The sequence below is a fragment of the Lepidothrix coronata genome, unplaced genomic scaffold, assembly GCF_001604755.1.
Source record: "Lepidothrix coronata isolate B3197 unplaced genomic scaffold, Lepidothrix_coronata-1.0 Scaffold160, whole genome shotgun sequence".
Taxonomy (NCBI): domain Eukaryota; kingdom Metazoa; phylum Chordata; class Aves; order Passeriformes; family Pipridae; genus Lepidothrix; species Lepidothrix coronata.
This window is the reverse complement of record NW_016690340.1, coordinates 397,699-417,699: the sequence shown is the minus strand read 5'-3', so window position 1 is coordinate 417,699 and position 20,001 is coordinate 397,699. Positions and strand designations below refer to the sequence as shown.

The 20,001-nt window shown below is 50.6% G+C and overlaps 1 protein-coding gene across 5 annotated transcripts in view; it reads right to left on the bottom strand.

The window, feature by feature from the left end:
• ASTN2 (astrotactin 2) overlaps window positions 1-20,001 on the bottom strand; it is a 325,746-nt gene that overhangs the window by 253,199 nt on the left and 52,546 nt on the right. For all 5 annotated transcript variants that reach the window (XM_017829237.1, XM_017829236.1, XM_017829239.1 and 2 more), the window contains exon 2: window positions 19,522-19,709. In XM_017829237.1, coding sequence (XP_017684726.1) covers window positions 19,522-19,707 — 186 coding nt within the window. In that variant the 5' untranslated portion in view covers window positions 19,708-19,709. The remainder of the gene's footprint in view (window positions 1-19,521; window positions 19,710-20,001) is intronic.

Below are 20,001 nucleotides of genomic sequence, written 5' to 3'. Positions count from 1 at the left end.
TGCTTACAATCCCGCGGGTCCACGAAATCTTTCTGTTCCACTGCACACTAAGTTGTCTCACCAAAACCCCGCTCCTCGGTCACTCAGCCCTCCCCTGCTGTATCAGTAGAAAGCTGGGATTTTAAAAGGATGGGAATGCACCAGCTTTTGGCTTTTTTCTTATATTTGAAGACCAGCGATCTCCTTACCGAGACAGGATGGAGCACAGGGCGCTTTGCTGCCGGGCTGGGAGGGGAAAAGCCGACTTTGCATCTGCCAAAGGGCCCTTGGCACCCCCAGCTCCGGAGACCTCTGCACATTCAGGGGACAGTCTCCATCCCAAAGCACCTGCAATTCAAGCCCATTCTTTTTCCTGTATGGATGCAGGACATCAGAGACAACAGAGCAAAGCAGAGAAGGCAGCAGCAAGGATGGCAGTGATGCCACCTGGGTACCACCACGACGACCTGCCAAGCTCCCCGGTAGGCTACAAGGGGCTGACACAATCTGGGGCTCACAGTCCCCATCCCAGCTGTAAGATGAGGGTTTGGAGTGCGTCTGAGAATGGATGAAGAACCAAGAGCTGCCGCCCAGATGGAGCGAGGATGGCAGGGCACGGCTATTACAGCCAGTTCACCGCAGCCCGGGAGGGTCCGGCTGCAGCCCCTCCTCTCCTCTCCCCAGCCAAGAGCGGCTGAGAAAGTGCCCGCTTGGAAGCGAACTCATTTCAATTAAACATGCCTGGTGCTCCAATCGAAACCAATTAATTCTCCCCATCTGAAAGCTGATTAGCCGGGATATCTGGGTAAATGGATAATAACAGGCTAATAACCCCCTCCCGTCCCCGCGCACACGCCGCTGCCGCCGTCAGGTTTTTGACACGGTGTCTCGAGCCTAATTGCAGCATCTGGGAGTAATTGCGGAGCGGCTCCGGCCAGCGGTGGCAGGAGGCACCATCCCCGGCAGCGGGCAGGGACCGGGCGAGGACGGGCCACTTCAGAGCCAGCCTGACACCCGTGACTGCTCCCAGGCTTCAAACGGGGCTCTGTGCAAGAAAAGCTGCCCCCAACCCTAAAACATCCCTCATACCTCTCTGTGTGGCCACGCTGGGCACTGGGATGGCAGTTCCCAGCTCTCCAGCCCTCTCCCCTCCCCTGGCAGTTATTAGCCAGTGTTTAACTCCATTGCTTGACTACTTTCCTCATCCTTCTTCCTCTGGAATGTGTTCCCACCCAGCCCAGCCCGGGGACAGACACCGGGCACAGCACAGTGCTGTGGTTAATGAGCAGGGCAGAGCCTTGCACCTCATTCCAAACCAGCTCCCCCCAGTTTAAGCATCTCCCACGAACCCAGGCTCCTGCAGCCACTCCAAGGCTCAGCCCCTGGTGTCCTCAGGGAGTTCAAAGAGCTGAACCCAAGACCTGGGGATGGCAGTGAGCAGGAGAGGACAGGGGAAAGCACAAAGCCATCCCACTCTTCTGTGGGCCTCGTTCCCTTGTTCCCAAGTCACCCCCTATGTCACCACAGCCATGGCCCCACAGCCTGACTCTCCAGGTCCCAGCCGAAGGGCAACCACTAGGTAGGGAGCTGGTGGCAGGAATTTTCCAGCTCTGTTCCCTATTTTTTTTTTCCACGGTTGGAAAGTGTTGATTAGCTAAAACCCACTTTCCAGTGGGGTATTTTTGGTTAAGAAAAAAACTCCAAGCCAAATTGTGTGCAGAGAAAAACAAAGACCTCAATCCTGCTGCCATTTTCTAATCAAATTTCCTTTTAACTAATTTGACAGGCCCATTTTTGAAAACCTAAATTAAAAGCTAAAATGCAGTTAGATTCCATAGCTAAATGGGAATTGAGACAAAATGTTTCAAATGGAGCTAATAAAACCCTTCTACCCACACCTTTGGGCTTACACAGCTCCTCTCCGTTCCTTGATTGCTGTTCCTGGTGCAGGCAGTGGGCACTGAGCTTTGCTTATGCTCACTCCCCCCACCATGCACATGCATCCCCCAACAGTTTGTTTCTGGCATGTAGGAGGCAGGAAAACAACCTTCCACCCAGCTCCATCACAGATCTCCCCGATATGGTGCCTGTCCTGCAGGCTGGCCTGAGTTCACATCTAATCTAAATTAAGCTCAGCTTATGCAACGCTCCCATCTTCGGAGGAGTCCTGGCCTCCTGCAGAAGAAACAGCTTTGCCTGAGGGGAAAGTATGAATGGGAGATGAAGATCCAGCCTTGTGTTCCCAGAGAGGATCTCCTGGGTGGCAAGGAGAAGGTGAGGAGAGGAGAGAGCTACCAGGAGCATCCTTCAAGAGGCAGCACTGATCTGCACGAACTCCTCTGTCTTTCAAACCCTCCCCCTGCTCCAAGCAAAAAGCCTCCTGGTCCTCAGGCACTCAGATGTTGTCCTCAACACCTGACCTTCTTTCAGGCTTTCATCACAACAGAGTAATTTCCCACAGAACAAGGGAAGCCAAAAAAGAGCCGAGCCCCTGCAATGTTGTACAGACAGAGCGCTGGAAACTTGGTGGTTCAGCCTTTCTGGTCCATGGCTTGGACAAGCCCCCAGCTCAGGGAGCCCAGGACACACAGTTAATGTGTGGAAGACTGAGAAGAAGGCAACCTTCCAGTCCATGGCTGGAGAGCACCTGGATGTGAGGCCTGGTGAAATCAGTGCCCCACATGCCACCACAGCAGAGCAATATCCAAGAGGACAAGGAAGCTGCTGAGCTCTTTGCTAAGTCACCACCTGAACAACACCATCCAGCACCAGGATGCTGTTCCCCAGGAGCTTCACTTGCAGCCAGGGAGGCATGGTCCTGCTCCAGCCCCATCCCAGCCTCCTCAGGGGCTCGTGGCCAGGCTTTCCACACCAGTGGGAATTTCCTCACACTCAGTGGGCTTGTCCTCACACTCAAGCCTGGGACCTGAGACACCATGGAGGGAACAGCCAGCACTGTCCAGCCAAATGGAGGAAACTCTCTCTCCAAGACAGGCAAATGTTTTCCATCAAGGAGGTTTCAAAACAAGCTCTTCCCTCTTGGCAGCCTCAGCAGAGGGTTGGGACAGGTTCCAGCATGAAAACAGGACCTCAGGAGCCCAGATAGCGCCAGAGTCACTACATGCAAGAAAACATTTAAGTAAACAAAGCCCAGGGCTCTGCCACCTCTCCTGAATCCCCATTTCAAGCAGCAGCACACCCTTCCCTCCAGTCTACCAATGCCTGCTTCTGTAGAATCATTAAGGTTGTAAAAGACCTCCAAGATCATTGAGTCCAACCAATAACACAGCCCTGCCAGGCCCATTGCTAAACCACATCCCTAAACATCACAGCTACAGGTTTTTTGAACATTTCCAGGGACAGTGATTCCACTGCTTCCCTGGGCAGCCTGTTCCAATGCTTGGCCACAGCATTCCACACAGTCCCTCTCTCTGACTCATTCCAGGGCACAGTGAGGACCTGACTCCAGCCACCAGCACAGTGGGACATGCCAAAGCAGCAGTGCTGGTCCCCTCCTGCCCCACAGGGATGCTCAGCCTTCCAGAGAAGAGGCAGAGCTGCCCACAGAGGCAGCTCAGGCAGCAGAGGCTGCAGACTGTCACAAGCCCTAAAGCTGCTCCTGCCCATCACCAGGTGCAAAACACATTTATGGTTTCAACATTCCCAGCAACAGCTCAGGGCTCCCTTTCTAAAGGACACTCGAGATAAGAATCTATGTGATGGCCAAGCAATTGCAGCAGGCAATTCAATGTGATAGCCCCAGACAACAGAAGGCAGGAAAAGTCTGTCCCAAGAGCCCCAGGTGAGTAAAGTTACACACTCAGTGACTGTGTCCCAGTCTGGCTCATAAACACTCGCCATGGAACAAGGCCAGTCTGCAAAGAGGGGGTTTAATACCCACTTTGGGTATTTAAAGTGTGGGTACAGCCCCAAAGAGGAGGGTTGGGGGTCAGCAGCAGCCAGGGCTGTGCCAGGGAGATTTGCCACAGAGCTCTAAGCCACAGGACCCTAAGTCCACCATGGATGGGTCTTGCCAGATTTAGCAGAAGATAATTTCCCACAGCTTCTCATTTCCACCCTTGTTTTCCTCCTCCTCCTCCTGCCATTTCAGTGATGCTCTTTAACAGTGCAACTCTGCCACATTATCTCCTGCTACAGACAGTTATGCTGTCCTACGCAGCAGCTCCCAAAGCACTTCCAAAGCTCACACCTTCCTGTTCACCCAGGCACAGCTGGGGGGGTCACAGCACTGCATGGCTGTGGTCACGCTGTGTTCAGTTCCCAGCTTCTGCCACAGCTCTGTCTGGCCTAAAAATTAATCAATCCCTACATCCCAAGGTCACTTTAGCAACTCAGGAACAGCCCTTCCCCTGTTTCGTGGGAGTGGGACGAGAATAAATGCATAAATCCAAGGATAAATGCAGTAGGGTGTGCTGGGAAGTGCAGAAGAGCAGAGTTACTGATCTAAGACCCTCACACAAGCCAGACAAGGGGGTGTGTTTTAAAACCAGAAGATGAACATGTCTTGCACAAACCAAACAGGAGCCCTAGGAAAGGAAATCCCAGAACTGAGTGTCTCAGCAATTGCCACAGCAATCCATGTCCCTGCCTCAGGCACCAAACGTCCCATCCCTGAAGGGACAAGTGGCTGGAGAGAGAGGAACAGATGTGGCAACATGGAACACAGGCACGTCCCACTGTTCAGTGGACAGCTCAAAAAGAAAAATAAAGTGCTTAGACCCCTCCTTTTAAAAAGCCATGGTGCTGGTAGCCCTCCACCCACCCAGCCCTGGGGGGATGCCAAGCCCTGCATCCCTGCTCACGGCCAGGCACTTGCAGCAAAATCCTCAGAGCAAAACGTTTACAGGAAAAGGGTCTCTCCATCAATCACTTCAAACCTCCTGCTTATTTTATTCAGTCCAAACAGTGCAAAAGTTATCTGAAACCCTTGGCTGTCACAAAGCTGGACTGAAGGCAGAGCACTGGTGGGGCTGCTCGTCCCCGGGTCAGCCACAGTCCAAGCCCCAATCCATGTCAGACAGGGCAGGCTGGAACAACTGCCCACAGGCACTGGGAAGTCTTGTAGAACAGGACAGAGAAACATCCATCACTGGTGACAAAGGGTTATTGATCCTGCTAGAGGGCAGAGACATGGATTTAATGACCTCTCCAGATCGCTTCCACTCCGCACACCCTTTGGAAAAGTAATCTTCATCCTGCAAAGCCCTGGAGAAAGGCAGTGCTTCCCTGGAGTATCCCAACAGATGGCAGTGCCATCGACAGAGCTGGCACCAGGGGAAGGGTTGGGGTACTGAAAAAAACAACTACTGCACTCAAAAAAAGCCCCAAAACTAACAAACAAACAAAAAATCCAAACAAACAAAACCCACCCTGCAGTCACAACACACCACACCTTGCACAACCAAACCACTTCAGCCTTAACCTGAAAAACTTGTTTAAGAAAATGACAGTAAAAAATTAGCAGGGCTGCACTCACACAGCCTGGGGCGTGCAGGTGAACCTTCCATCCACACCCTGCCCTCGACCACCTCCCAGCCCCAGGGAGAGAGGGCAGCATTCCAGGAGGGTCAGTGCAATCAAAGACACTGAGTGCAAGGATAGCCAGGGTCACTGGCTCATCCACTTCACGTTCCAGTTTTCAATATTTGCACTGTCAGGATGTTTTCCAGCACAGATAATCATTTAAACCTGTAACTTCCCAGAAAAAAAAACCCGCACAATTAGCAATTTCCCCACTAATTAGGAAAGGAAGAAAGAAGTCCAAGGCAGAAATTTGTCTGCATAAAACAGAAAAGAGTAATGAACTAGCTACATATGAACGTAGTTAAATTAAAAATTAAAGCTGTGGTTCTTATTTCTGTACGTGACACCCTTGAGATCCCAGCTCGGTAAAAAATAAATATACACATACCTATATGGAGTCGATGTTTCATAGATATCCATGCACACACACATTCATAAAACATCATGAAGTGGTTTTGGTCATATGTCAGCTGCTGATGGGTCTCAGTGGGACACACAGACCCACAATGCCCAGGGGCTGATGGGGCCCCACGAGCTGAGATGCTGAACAAGGAGCAGGCACGTGGGAGCTCACGTCAGCTGTGCTATGGAGAAGGTCAGGGGAGCATATGGTGTGTGCACGGGGTGCTGGAAGGGGATAACTTCGCCCTCCTCAGCAGGTTTTAGGGCTGGTGCATTGTGAGCCAGGTCTCCAGATGCCCTTGCCTGAGGGGACAAGAGGAGCAAGGGCGTTTTTCTCTGCTGCCAGGCAAGACGTGAGCTTGCACGCATCCTCTGATGTGATACAGCTACAAAGATATGGGTGGTCAAGCATTCAGGGCTTGTCTCAGCCCTCAGAGCCCTTCTCCAGGGCAGCCACACTGCTGTCACCCCTCTCAGGCTCAGGTCTTTTAGCTGGCAAGAGACCCACTGAGACACACATGCAGTGACTGAGGAAACAGGCCGCCTATCAAATTGAGTTCACCCCCCAGAGAAAGTCAAGCTGATCTGAAAATCATGAGGGGTTTCACACACAGCCCTCCAGCTTCTCTCATATATTCCCTCCTCCTCACGCTGCACCCTTCTCCTGCAGTCAACCCTGTTTCTCTCTTACATTTAAACAAAGCCTGAAATACCCTCCTAAAGTGAGCTCTTTTATTTCCACCTCATCATGTGCAGAAACCCCCCTGTACCTCCACCTCTTCCTTTTCTGCTCCTCATCCCTCCCCACATGGAACGACCTTGCCAAGTGCTCTGGGAAGAGGCTGAAGGACACAAGAACAACTCCTGAAGAGCAGCTTAGTACCAGTTACTGCATCAGCTGCTCTCCTGACCAACGTTCCAGTGCTGCTGCCTGTCATCTAAAGGATGTGGGAAGCCACAAACAAGACAAGGAAGACAGGAGGAAAATTATCTGCTCGTCCCCAGCTACTCAGCCCTGTGAATCAGCAGAGCTTGGGAACAGCCACATCTCTGGCCCTGCACAGTCACCTCACAAAAAGGGGAGCAGAGGGTGAGCAGAATCACTCCAAGAACACACAGGGGCTCTCCCTGCTCTGGAGGGAACTGGCTTTTTGAAGACATATGGCTCCTCTCCGTCCTTTGAGCAGTGACACCACCACACTTCCAAATTCCAGCTGCCTAAGCTGTTTCTGCAGATATTTCCTCTTTCTATGCAATCATTTGGCTAATAAGATGAGCAGGTTGGGCTCATTTATTTTGGACACTGTTCGTGGGTCATTAGCAGAAAGGCTAATCATTGCATTGGCAGAAAATATCACTTCTGCTTCAGAGCTGGCTGCGTAGCACGGGAAGAGGGAGAGAGAGCAGGAGCCTGACAGAGCCTTTAAAAAAAAATAATATGAGACCCAAGTTACATTGCTGTGGAAGTGGAATTTTCCTCTTCTATTTCCCAAGGTAGCTGCTGTTAGAATGAAGGGGACAGACTTCAATGCCTGAGGCTGCTCTGCAGAGCTCCTGTTTTCTGACGCACGTGCCACCTCTGAGGGCCCGGAGAAGGAGCGACACTGGTGGCAGCAGCCCGTCCTTGCTGAGCCTCAGCAACATGCCCTGGTGATGCTCAGCCCTCCAGGGAAGGATAGTCATCCTCACCCACAGGCAAAGCCAGACAGGATGCCAAGAGCTCCACCGCACAAGGCACAGGAGCCCTTCCTGGGATTGTTTGGGGTTAGCAGAGCAGATCAGCTGTGATGCCTGTGCTCTGCCTGCAGCACCTGAGCGCTAAAATCCACCTACAGAGAGTTGTTGGAGACATTTAAAGAGCGATTTGTATTCGGTGTGAAGGCTGGAGTGCCAGGGGGGATGCAGAACCGCAGGGCATTTGCAGAGCTGAAGCCTGAATTTCCAGGAGACACGGCAAAGCTGAGCCCTTCTTGTTTCTCTCTCGAGAGGTGACAGCAGAAGCAAAGACAAAGCTCTGTGACACAGCCACACCAAAGAGCAGCACTGGGAGCAGAGCTGTTTCCTAGGCTTGCCTGCTCCAAAACCATCTCTCAATGGCCCTGGGAAGAGCTGCCCTGTGGATATTGTGCTCGGGCAGAGAGCAGGGACAGAGAGCTGCTCCTGCTCCCATCGCACTGCGCAGCAGCAGCTGCTGCTGCCTTCACTGACTGACCTGGCAAGGGCAGAAATGAAGTGCTTTGGGGAACAGCTGGACACGGCACAGGTTGTCCCCTTCCTCAACAGACACACAGCCAGCACGCCTCCTGCTCCCCTCCTCCAGCTTCAGCTGGCCCCAGATGTCCCGGCCATGTGTGCCGTCAGTGATGCCGTGACCTTGGCTGCTCTCAGCAGCATCCTCGGGGCAAGCGCAGGATGGGGCTCCCACCTCCCCAGGGAGGCTTTTGGCAGCCATCCTGTGCCATCCTGAGCCAGCTCTGTGCCTCCCCTCCCGCTCTCCAGCAGCACAGCCAAGAGCCCCAGCACACCTGCCAATCGATTACGGCAGGAGGGAGCCAGGCAGGGGGACAGGGTGGAAAAGGTTGGGCGGAGGGACACCAAGAATCTGCCCCTCACCTCTCCCCAGGGTGCTCCAGCTTGCCTTGAGCCTTGGACCAAGGATCTTCCCGGCATCCCTGTGGCACCATCCCACTACACCCTCCAGACAAAGACCCCCAGCCCTGTGGCAGAGCCGGCTGCTCCATGGGGAGCCCCGCGACAGACGGGGAGCCGGGGCTTGCTCTGCAGGGCATTCCAACCACAGAAAGGGAGGAAGATGATTTGGGAGCTAATTTAGAGCTTGGATTTCCTAAGCCTTTTCAGACACCGAGGCTATTGGCAGGCAGCTTTGCAGCCCCTGCCAGTCTCAGCGGCTATACAATGTCCTTCCCTTGGCAAGGGCAGCAGTGGGGAAAAAATAACACACAAAAAACAAGGGACATGTGATGGAGAGCTTGGCTGAAGGCTCCCTCCCCCCCCCCGCTGACCTGCGTGCCAAGGAGGAAGAGCATGACCAAAAAAAAAAAAAAGTTTTAAAAGGAAAGAAAAAAAAAAAACAAACACACTACTTGCTAAGGGAAACATGTCCAAGGGGATGGAGCTGGCACAACCTGGGGCCATCACTTTGCTCAGTGGACAGGACAAAGCCATCAGGTGCCCCACATTCCACAGCCAGCCCAGGGAAAGCAGGACCCCCTCACTGCCTCCTTCATGAGCAGGAGGGAGCAGCTGCATTTTGCACAGCCCTGCTGCACCCCACACTGCTGTATGGAGCCCCCAAAAGCAGGACCTTGCACACACCCCAGTAAGCCCACAGAGGTAAGTGCTGCTGGGTGCACAGCTCTGCTGACAGCCTTGAGTGCATAGGGGGGAAATAGAGGGATTTTGCCTCAAAATTTCACTACTCAAAAAGGCAGGGCAGTGGGAAGCCTCCTCTCTCCTCCCTGGCACACTCAGCAGTCCCTGCAGAGGTGACCTCTCTGCTGAGGATGCTGTGCAGGAAGCAGCTCACCAGCACCCAGAGGGTACCAAGGGCAAAGAACCTGTGGCCAGAGCATCACAGCATCTCAGGGAAGGACAGGATGAGTCTGACATTTAACTGCCTCTTTTTCAAGGGAGAAGAAAGGAAGTAAAGTGATCTGGAGAGCAGGGGGACAACCCCAGCCAGCCAGCACTGGAGCAACCTGAGTGCAGCACACACATCCAAACCCCCCATCCAGGTAACAGGCAAGGCATGGCCAGGTGAAGTGTGACCCAGGGCAAAGTGTACAGGGACTGTGGTAGCCAAATCCAAAGCAGTTGGTGTCCTAAGGCAGGAGCAGCTTGTTAGGGAAAAAAAAAAAATAAAAATCTGTGTGTCTGTCTGAGCCCTCCCTGCAGAGCATAAAGAAGCTGCCAAGATGCTCACACAAACATCCCCCACTGTGGGGGGACAGGGGAAACACAAGCCATCAAACAGCCCCACTCATTCCTCCCTTCCAAGGCACACAGGGCTGAGGGGGGGGAGAAGAATCAGGTCACTTCACTTCTCTGGTTTGACAAGGCTATTCCCCAATTCCCAGGACACGGCAGCAGCTACTAAAACAACACATCTGACAACTCCTCCTCCCCCCTTGGCCCCTAGACAGCCTGAGGATGAGCTGGGCTGTGTGGCAGAGGCAGTTCTAGCACATGGAGAGAGAGAGGAGAATTGCAGCATTCATCCCAGCACAAGCCAGGAGTGACCCAGGTGGATCTGGGAAAGGGTAGCTCCAGAACTGTACCAAGGATACTTTGAGACAAGGTCTGTCAGCCCAACCAGCATGACCAGTCCCAACATCCCCAGGTAACTGATTCTCAAGATGTTTGGTACAAAACAGGACCAGTGACAAGCTGGTTGTGCCAGCCCAGGCTCTGGGAGCTGCAGGCAGTGACAGTACCAGTCAAAACACAACACTGGGACTGTTCTCTGCTCCCACAGCAACTGCTGCTGCCACCACCCTGCTTTCACCCTGAGCTTGAGTTTGGTGCAATGAGGAAAACCACAGCCAGGGCAGGAAAACCATGGCCAGGGCAGGAGGAGAGCTCAAGCTCAGCCAAGGAATGGCTGTCAAGGAGTTGGTCACCAGATACATCTCTGGACAGGGAAATGGAGACACCTGACATCAATAAAGCATCAGCTTTGTTGCCATCCCCCTGCAGGGAAGTTCCTCTCATCTGAATAAAAAAAAAAATAAGAGGACTCCTCTTCCTTGAGGAGCTAGAAAGGAGGCTAGAAGGGAAAACCATCAGTTTTCCTGTTGGATGAAGGGAAACACAGTGAAAAAAGTGCAGAATCTCTGAAAGACAAGCGTGTCCCAGCAGAACAGAGGCCAATGTTCCCACCCACTCCCTATCAGCCCCTGCCATAAAAAATCCAGCCCCAGGAGCACCCAACCTGGGGCAAAGCCCAGCCAGTCAATCAGCTCCCTTCGAAAATAGTCATTTTCCTACAGTTTTGTATAATTGGATTTTAAAAATAAACATAATTCCATTTTTTTCCTCTCCCTTTTCCTTCGCTGCACGTCATGAGAGTTCATGACGAGGCTGCTGCTCGGAGCTGGCAGAGACCTTTTAAAAGCTGTTCCTCCTCATCCAGGGGGAATGGAGGTGGGAGGGAGGAGGTGGAGTGGGAGCAGTGACAGGTAAAAATAACCACACTTGGCCTGATGTTCCTCCCAATTAAGCCAGTGGGAATTTTGCCCAACTTCCTAGAGCAGCACACACATAAAAAGTGCTCAGCTGAATTAGCAGCTTAATGATGGTCAGAGAAAAATCACGGATACATGAGCTTCCTCCCCCTGTTCCATGCTGGCAGGTGTCTGAGCATCCCCTGCCCTGGGGACAGACACTCAGAGGGTGATGGTCAGACCCACAGCAGCACATCTCCTCTGCTTTAGGCACAGTTACTCCACAAACAGCTTGGAAAGGTTTTCCCAGGAATGGTTTATCTGCTCAGACAGTTTCACATCAGCTGAAACTAAAGTGTAAGTGGTTTTGGGGAGGATATGAAAAGTGCTGAAGAGTAGAAACATTTCATTCTGACACTTCCCCGAACAAAAAGCGCTCTGCCTTTTCACAGGATAGAGTTGCCTCGCGAAACCAAGTCCAATTTATTTTTAAATGGGGAAAAAAAAGAAAGCCCAAACTGAGAGGAAATATATTTCTGGGGACAAATATGATATTGCATTTCATCCTGCCATTAACACTTACTCCCATCTTCAAGATTTGCCAATCAAATGAAAATTCAGCCTTTTGTAGTGCTGTAATGCCACATCTTTCACAACCACCTCGAAGCTGTTCTGTATGAGGTTCAGCACAGTTCACCTTCTCACGAGCCAGCACCTGACACCGACAACACTTGAACGGATGCAAACACTTCCAGCTCGCATTCAAACACGAGTAACAACTGAGGGAAGCAAGATCTCCAGATAACAGAAGGTTTGAAGGGAAAAAAGTAAGACATTTCGCTTCTTGTCGGATGACCAACCCAGCTTTCAAGCCCACAGGGGATGTGAGAGCTGGGTGATGCCCTGGGTCAGAGCCCATACTGTATCAACAGAAAGCTGGAGATGCTGCTATTCCTGCTGAGAGGTAAAAAAGCATGTCAGACATCCCCCAGCACAGAGAAGCCTTGCTGGTGAGGGGACAACACCCTACACCCTGCCAGCACCCCTCTCACTCAGCCAAGGAGCACCCCAAGGCAGGCAGTGCAAGGTCTGAGTTCTGGGAAAACACTCTCCATCCGGAGTTATTACCTCGGAGAGCCAGGGGCCACCCCCACCCAGCTATCACTGGAGAAGTCAGCATCCACAGGAGTTTTCCTGGAATAACATTTCGTGACAATTTTAACACCATATGTAGTTTGGAGCCTGGCAGTATAAAGCAATTAGACCCAGGCTGGGAGCTGCAAAGCGTTTCTGTGTTTACGTCAATGTTTCAAAGGTACCAATCAAGTACTCCCAGCACTTTACACACAGGATTAGCACGGTGCTCCCACATGGAATTACTCTCTCCAGGAGCCCAGCAGCTCGATGAGAACCAGCCTGGGCAGGGTGGGGATGGAAATCAAGTTTCCAGGCAGAGCCACCCCATCAACACCCAGATTTTCATCTGCCTCACCTATGCTGGGAAAAAAAGCTCTGAGAAAAGGTCAGGTAATCAGCTACACCCCACAGCGCTGGGGATGCACAAGTATTTTTCCCAGGCAGATGGTGGGAAGAGGAAAAGCGAGGAGGAGGAAGGAAGGGAATAAGTTCAAGATGAGACTCCAAGATCGGCAAACTCCGATAAAAATACCCGTCTCGCTGCTGCCGGAGGGACCCGGCACGGGGGCGAAGGCAGGCACACAGCACCCTGAGCCACGAGCTCACACTGCTCCAGTGCTCCCCACCCCACTTCCCAAACCTTCCTTCTGTGTCTTTTCCTTCATCTCCTCACGACTTCAGCATCCCCCTTGCCCCTCTCACACCCCCTGACTACACCGAGCACTTTTCCAACGTGAGTTTTTACTCTTTTCCACTCTATCCTCTTTCCTCAGCACGTTGAGGCTGGGGAATTTTCTCAGGCTGTAGATCCCTCCCACACCTTCAATGCCATCTGCAAAACCCAATCCCCTTCCCAGCGCTTCCCATGGCTGCTTTCCCCCAGTGCCAACTTCAGTTGCTCTGGGGATGACATGAAGTTAGTTCGCTGCTCAGTTCAGATGAACTAAGAGCATTTATTCAGCCTTGCTTTATCAGAGATGCAAATCAAGCACTCCAGTTACATATTTTAACACAGTGGGGGGGGAAAAGTCTGATAGAAAGCTAAAAAGGGTCTAATGTATTCATTGGAGCTAAGGTGGAAACCAGAGATTAGAGAAAAATTATTAACAGAACAGGTGTCATTGTCACAGAAGTGACAATTTAAAGACAAATCCCCCCCAGATGAACTCCCTAAATACAAGAGCACACTGTTAACTACTTTTAGTCCCTGGTTTATATTGGCTCTGCAAAGGAGACTGGAGAAGAGGGGGAAGATGAATGGAGGAGGCTGAAGGCTTGGTCTGCCATCAGCACAGAGCCTGCAGCTCCCATCCACATCCCAGGGATTTGGGGATATCTGGTGCCTCATCCACACCAGGATGAGCCTCTCCTTCTCCCCACAGACGATTCTCGCACAGGGAAACATTGAACCCATCTCGTGGGGGTTTAGAGCTTTTCTATTTGGTTTTGGTTTTTAATAAAAAACAGCTCATTGGAGATCAATTTAGATTTTTAATACCTCTCAGATAAGAAAATCTGCTGCAGCAGCAATTCTCTCCCTATCTTAATTAATTTCTAAACACATCACAAGCTGGAAGTGCATGTTTGATGAATCTGGTTGACCTCCTGGTGCAGAAATGATGACACAGATGTTGTGCCTTCCTCACTACCTCATTACTCATTTTACACCAGGGTTTTTTTTTCTCCAATTGAGCTGCCTGACAGGAGCTCCAACACTGCCATCAGCAAGACACGCTGCAAGGAGCCAGAGTAAGGCTCCAGCAACATTCTACATCCACTGGGGCAGCCAGCAATCCCACAGGACACACCACCATGCAAGCCTCAAGCACAAGGCAGGGAGGGAAGTGAATCCATTGTGAGGTTTTACACCAAAGAGGAAAAAATGCTGCTGGGTAGGGAAACAAGGCACCACACAAATGATGGCCAAGCAGAGGGAATGCTGGGGCTGAAGGAGCCTGTGTGTGGATTTGTCCAAAGCCTGCAGGATCTGGAGTTATCCCTCAGAGAGCTGTTTGCTGGTGACAGTGGGAATCACACCAGCTCTGCAAAGGGTTTCAGCCTCCTCTCCCCTCCCATACAAGCTGGGATAAGCCCAGTTGCACTGGTATGATGCTACATCCAGCTGTGGGAAGGAGAGCAATCACAGAATGGTTTGGGTTGAAAAGGACCTTCAAGCTCATCTCTTTCCACCCCCTGCCATGGGCAGGGACACCTCCCACTAGCCCAGTCCAACCTGGCCTTGGACACTTCCAGGGATGGGGCAGCCACAGCTTCTCTGGGCAACCTGTGCCAGAGCCTCCCCACCCTCACAGTAAGGAATTTTTTCCTAATATCCCATCTAAACCTCCTCTCTGTCAGTTTGAAGCCATTCCCCTTTGTCCTGTCACTCCAGGCCCTTGTAAATAGTCTCTCTCCCTCTTTCTTGTAGGCTCCCTTCAGGTACTGAAAGGCCACAAATAGGTCACCCTGAAGCCTTCTCTTATCCAGGCTGAACAATCCCAATTATCTCAGGCTTTCAAAAGGGAAGAACAGAAAAAAAAAAGGTGATGGGGTGCACATGAATGCCCTTGTCATGACCCTCGCTGGATGCTGGCAGCTTCAAAATGGTGACAGCAGCAGCTCTGAAAAACCTCCTTGCTGTTGGATATTCCTTAAGGAACTAGAGGTAACCCTGAGGAACTGTGATCCCAAAACCCACCAGCAGAGCTCATCAGGGTGCAGGACCCCTCCCTGGCTCCACTTCGGAGCAGGATGTGAAATCAGAGGGAAGCATCTAAGAGCAGACTTTATACCCAGCTCAGGGGCTGATGGAGCACAGCACTGATGGCTGATCATTAGGGAAACATCAGGAACAAGAAGAAAAAAGGAAACTCGTACAAATAAGTGCTAAAAAAAAAAATCCTCTGGGAGACCTAGAAACCAGCAGCTAACTTGTCTGCTTCCAGCACAGCCAACAGAAGGTAGGCATTAAAAAGAAAAAATAATAATTTTAAAAGGCAGCCTGATGAGTTCTGGTCACCTTATACTCCAGACACTGAAATGGTCCCTTGCAAGGTGATGGCATGAGATGGAACAGGGCTTTTGCTTATTACTACTCACCAAGAAAGGCAGCTTATTTCTGCTGGAGCAGAGGCAGTGCAGAGAGCATTTACAACCCTCCCACTATGCAGGGGTGGTCCTGTCTCTGGTATCCCACAGCCAGGACTTTTACTGGCATCACTCACACAGCCTTAAGGGAGGGAAACCCATCCCTTTGTCAGCAGGACAGGATGCAGCTCTGCATCCTCTTCCCAAACCTGCATCCCAGATCCCCACGGGGCTGCCAAAGCCAGTGGGTGTTGTGGCCCTATTGAGGTCTGAGAGAGGGGTCAGTGCCAAGATAAAACGTGTCTGTGTCCCCCAGACCAACCCCTCCACCCCCCAGAGCCTGACAAACAGCCCCCATCCAGGGCCAATGCTGCTGGACACGGCCCTGGGCTGGGTTTAGCAGGAGATAAAGCAATAATTAAACAGGGACATGAGATGGTGTGGAACAAGGAAAAAAAAAAAATAAATCTCTCTTATGTTTTGTTAAATTCAGCAATTTACAAGGCTGGAATAATTAGTGGTTTAAAATGTTTTGACACAAGCAGCCCCAATAATCATGATAAATCATATCAGGCATATGCCCAGATCCTTGAAGTGACAGATGACAAACAGAGCAGTGACAAGACGCTCCATCACACGGGGAATCATTGAGTTAATGGAAGAATTATTGCTTCTGAAATCCACTCCAGTCCCATTGTGGGGAACATTCCAATTTATCAAAGCCAAATGAACATTAATTGCTGCAGCCTGCTAAGTTTTCGAGCTGCTGTGACCTTCATTGAATTTTAATCCAAAACAGATAAGATTTACTTCCACACAACAGGAAACAACACAATTAAACCCAAATGACAGCTGAGATTATGGTGAAAAAACACAACAGGCGTAATGACAAAAATATTGATTCCTTTCTACTTGACACTGTGCTAAAAAAAAAGGTAAATAAATAAAATCTTGCATTTGCATATTTGTTTGGGTTTTTTCCTCCTTTTTCTCTTCTTTTCATTTGGGAGACAAATTTCAGATACTCAAGCCAAGAGGAAAGGAGTGGCAGAGAGTAATGGAGACTGAATTCCCTTTAACTGCAGTAATTAATGTTATGTCTCATTGGGGAGAGATTAAGAAAAAACAGTTAGGAAAGGGGAAAAAAAATAAAAATTAAGTATTATTTTGCTGTCAAAGACGCCCTTGAGCTTAGGAAGGGAGGTGTGAAGAGGGTCACAGTCACTCAGTGCTTTGCAGGGGCAGATGGTGGCTGCAGGGACACGGGGCCACGGACACTGATGGCCCCTATCCCACTCCACTGGAGGCAAAGCCACCCCAAACCACAAAGCCACACACCGACAGCCCAAATCCCTGGAAGGAGGAGTAAACCCAGGATTTACACCTCCCTGCAGCCCCCAGGCAGAGCAGGAGCTACCAGCCAAGTCATAAGCACCCACAGAAACCCAAGCCAGCGTTCCCATCGGAGGGAGCTCGGCTCAGAGACATCTCACTGCCCCAGAAAGCTATGCCCAGTGCTCCCTAAGTGAGGGATTAGCCAGATCCCCCAGGCAAACCTTCCCCAGCTCCTGTAACTCAGATGGAGAAGGAGAAGACAAGAAAAAGCAAGTGTTACAACCACTTAAAGGGGATGGAAGGAAGCCCTTTCCCGTGTCTCCTGTCCTGCCCAGCGGGATGCTGGGCTGATGATGAACAGGCACACAGAGCCTGAAACCCCAAGGCAGTGCTAGGGTGGGCTAGAATTCCTCATCTGCAGCAGGAATGGTGTTTTAGTCTATAGAGAACACTCGGGAGACATTGGGCTTCATGGTGGGAAGAGGAAGGAAAAGTATTTGAGAAGCATCCCAGGGATGTCCAGCTGCATCTCGAGGCAAAAAGGATAAAGACACAGTTGGAATGGGAACAGGAGGGGATGCCCACAGCACCCCATGCCAAACACAGCATGGCCAGGGAACTCAAGTGATGAGGGCTTTCTGGGCTGTGAATTAGCTGGGGTCAAGGAACAAAGTAAAGGAGTGGGAAAGCAACCTGAACTGAGCCCGAGGAGCTGGGTGAAATATTCCAGCCAACATACAAATAATTGTGCCCATTTTATTTCAGCTACACAACTCCATGTGGTCTTAAGGAGGAAAAAATGAAAAATAACAAAACACACAATTATCTTTGCTGGTAACTCAAAACTTGGCTCAGGTTCACTCAAAAAGTTAATGAACCTTCTGAAAAATCTGGGCAAAGTTTCAAGCCTGTGCTGCAATCCTGATTCAGGGAAGGAATCTGCAGGGCTCTTGACTCCCCAGGGCCAAGTGTGCAGTCCAGATCCCATCCCAGACTCCTATCCCTGCCTGGAACCTTGGCTCCTGCTGCAAGGAATACCAGGATTGACAAAGAAAGCATAATTACAGCTCATTCTGTGTGGAAGGAATGCCTCCTTCTCTTCTGTCTTCCCGTTGGTTTTGCAGAAGGGAGGAGAGGCTCAGGGCAGGAATTAACTCTCACAACAAAGCCATGGATGCTCCCATGAAAATGCTTCCCATGGCATTGCACATCTTCACGGGCTGACCTGGGATCAGGGGGCAGAAACATTCCTGCTGGGATATGCAGAGCAATGCCATCACCTCCACCCCGCTGGCACCGCTGCTGCCGCTCTGAGGTGCAGCAAACGAAGGCTCTGGGCAGCAACTTCTCCCAGGAACTTTCTCTCTAAGCATCAACCCACTACAATCCTGTTGTATTGTAGAAAGAGCAGCTTTAGCAAGTGCTGTGGATCAGGACTGAGTCCCTCCCCACTAAAGAAAACCTGCATTTCGAGCAGGAATCACCAGTCTCCAGAGACAGTGTCTCCCTCCAGACACGGGCCGTGTCTCTGTAGCTCAGGTTTGCCACAACAGCCAAACAGTCCCACACTCAAACCAGGATCGAGCTTTTCACACCTACACGTGTATTCCCGTTGTCTTCCTTCCTTGCTCTGTCTCTCCCTTATATATTCAGGCTCATTTTCCAAGTATACAAGTTTAACCCTTCCTCCATGTGGCAATACTCCATCCCACTGACATCTTTAGCAGGGCATAAAACCATTCCCCATCCAACCCAATAAGCTGCAGTCCACAATTCCTTTTCCTTCTGCCACCCTACATCTTATCTCGCCCAACAGCCTCAATGCCAAGCCTCTCTCCATGCTCACACACAGTGCCCAATCTAAAGCCCCACTGACAAATGCTTAGACACTCAAAAAAACCAGATTTAAGTTGTAAAAGCCAAATATCCACTTGTAAAATGAAAAAAAGTACAGATTTTGTGCACTGTCTCTGTTCCTCCTTCCAAAACAAAGGACAGAAGCTGTGGAGATGATGCACAGGTTTCAAGAGATGAACAGTTTCACCTTTTGCAGGGTGGCTGTGATAGGATCCCCAGTGCCATAAGAGGCTTTCTCTGGGCAAACAGATGACATGCACACACACTGGACATACAAACCTAACTTCTTTTTTTCTTTTATTCACAGTTTATCTGATGGGACTTAAGGGACAGTACCCTGAGTCTCATTTCATGGATGGAGCTCTAAAACAGAACACTGATGGATCAGATCCAAATATGTTGGCAACCACCTCATACAGTACCAAAACAAGCACTTCAAAAGGCAATAGAGCACATCCACAACCTGTTAATAAAAGGTCACAAACACCTGAGATGGAGATATTGAAAGCACCTGGACCCTCTTTTTACTTTTAGTTCAGACTTGTCCTTTGCAAGAGATGCTGCAGCCTCTATTCACTGAACAGGTAAAATTCAGTTTCAGAAAGAAATGACCAAGTCCAAAATCTTGCTTTTGAACAGATCAAAATGCAAGACCAAGGAGAAATACTCCACTGACACCTCACCACTTTCCAGCAGAGACAAAGAGGAACCACAAGGATCCTTGTCACCCTCCCAGCAGCTTTTTCCCCACTCTCTGTTGCTTGATTTTGTTTCATTTTCTCAGAAGACCAGACACTCTTTTTTTTTTTTTTTTTCTGGCCCATTCAAACACATCTCTCCCTTTCTGGAGACCCAGCCAAGAAGGGACACAGACATTTGCAAACCAAACTTGCCACCATGCTCCTTGTCGCCCGCCTCTTACCACGACCTGGCCGCCAGCCCCCTCCTCCAAGGGGGTTCTCTGTCCCCTCCGATGCCATTGGCAGCTTTGACTCACCATGACTGAGATATGAAGAATGTGCATCTGCTCCTCCACTATCTCCGAGGGCTCCTGGAGGCTGGGGGGGGTGGCCCGGGAGAGCTGCTCGGCGCTGCTCATGGAGACGTGGAAGTACAGGGTGCCGTTCTCCAGCCACTGCTGCTTCCAGTGCACCAGCGAGATGTCAGCCACGGTCCCCGACATCTCTGCAGGGGCAAAACACACGAGGAGGACGTGAGGATCAGTTGTTTTTTTCCACAACGCTCAAAGGTATTACTCTAAACGATCCAGGAAATTGAGATTGAGTTTTACCCCGGTACTGGTTCTATATCATCATCTACAGGATGAGCTGGAGCATTATTTTTTAGCCTCTGCCTGCTATTTCCCCCAAATGTGAACAGTAAAGTTTGTCTTCCTTAATAAAAAGCAAGGGGCTACAGAGTGCTTTGGGATTTCTAGACTAGGAAGGCAGCAACAGTAAAGAACACATTACACAGG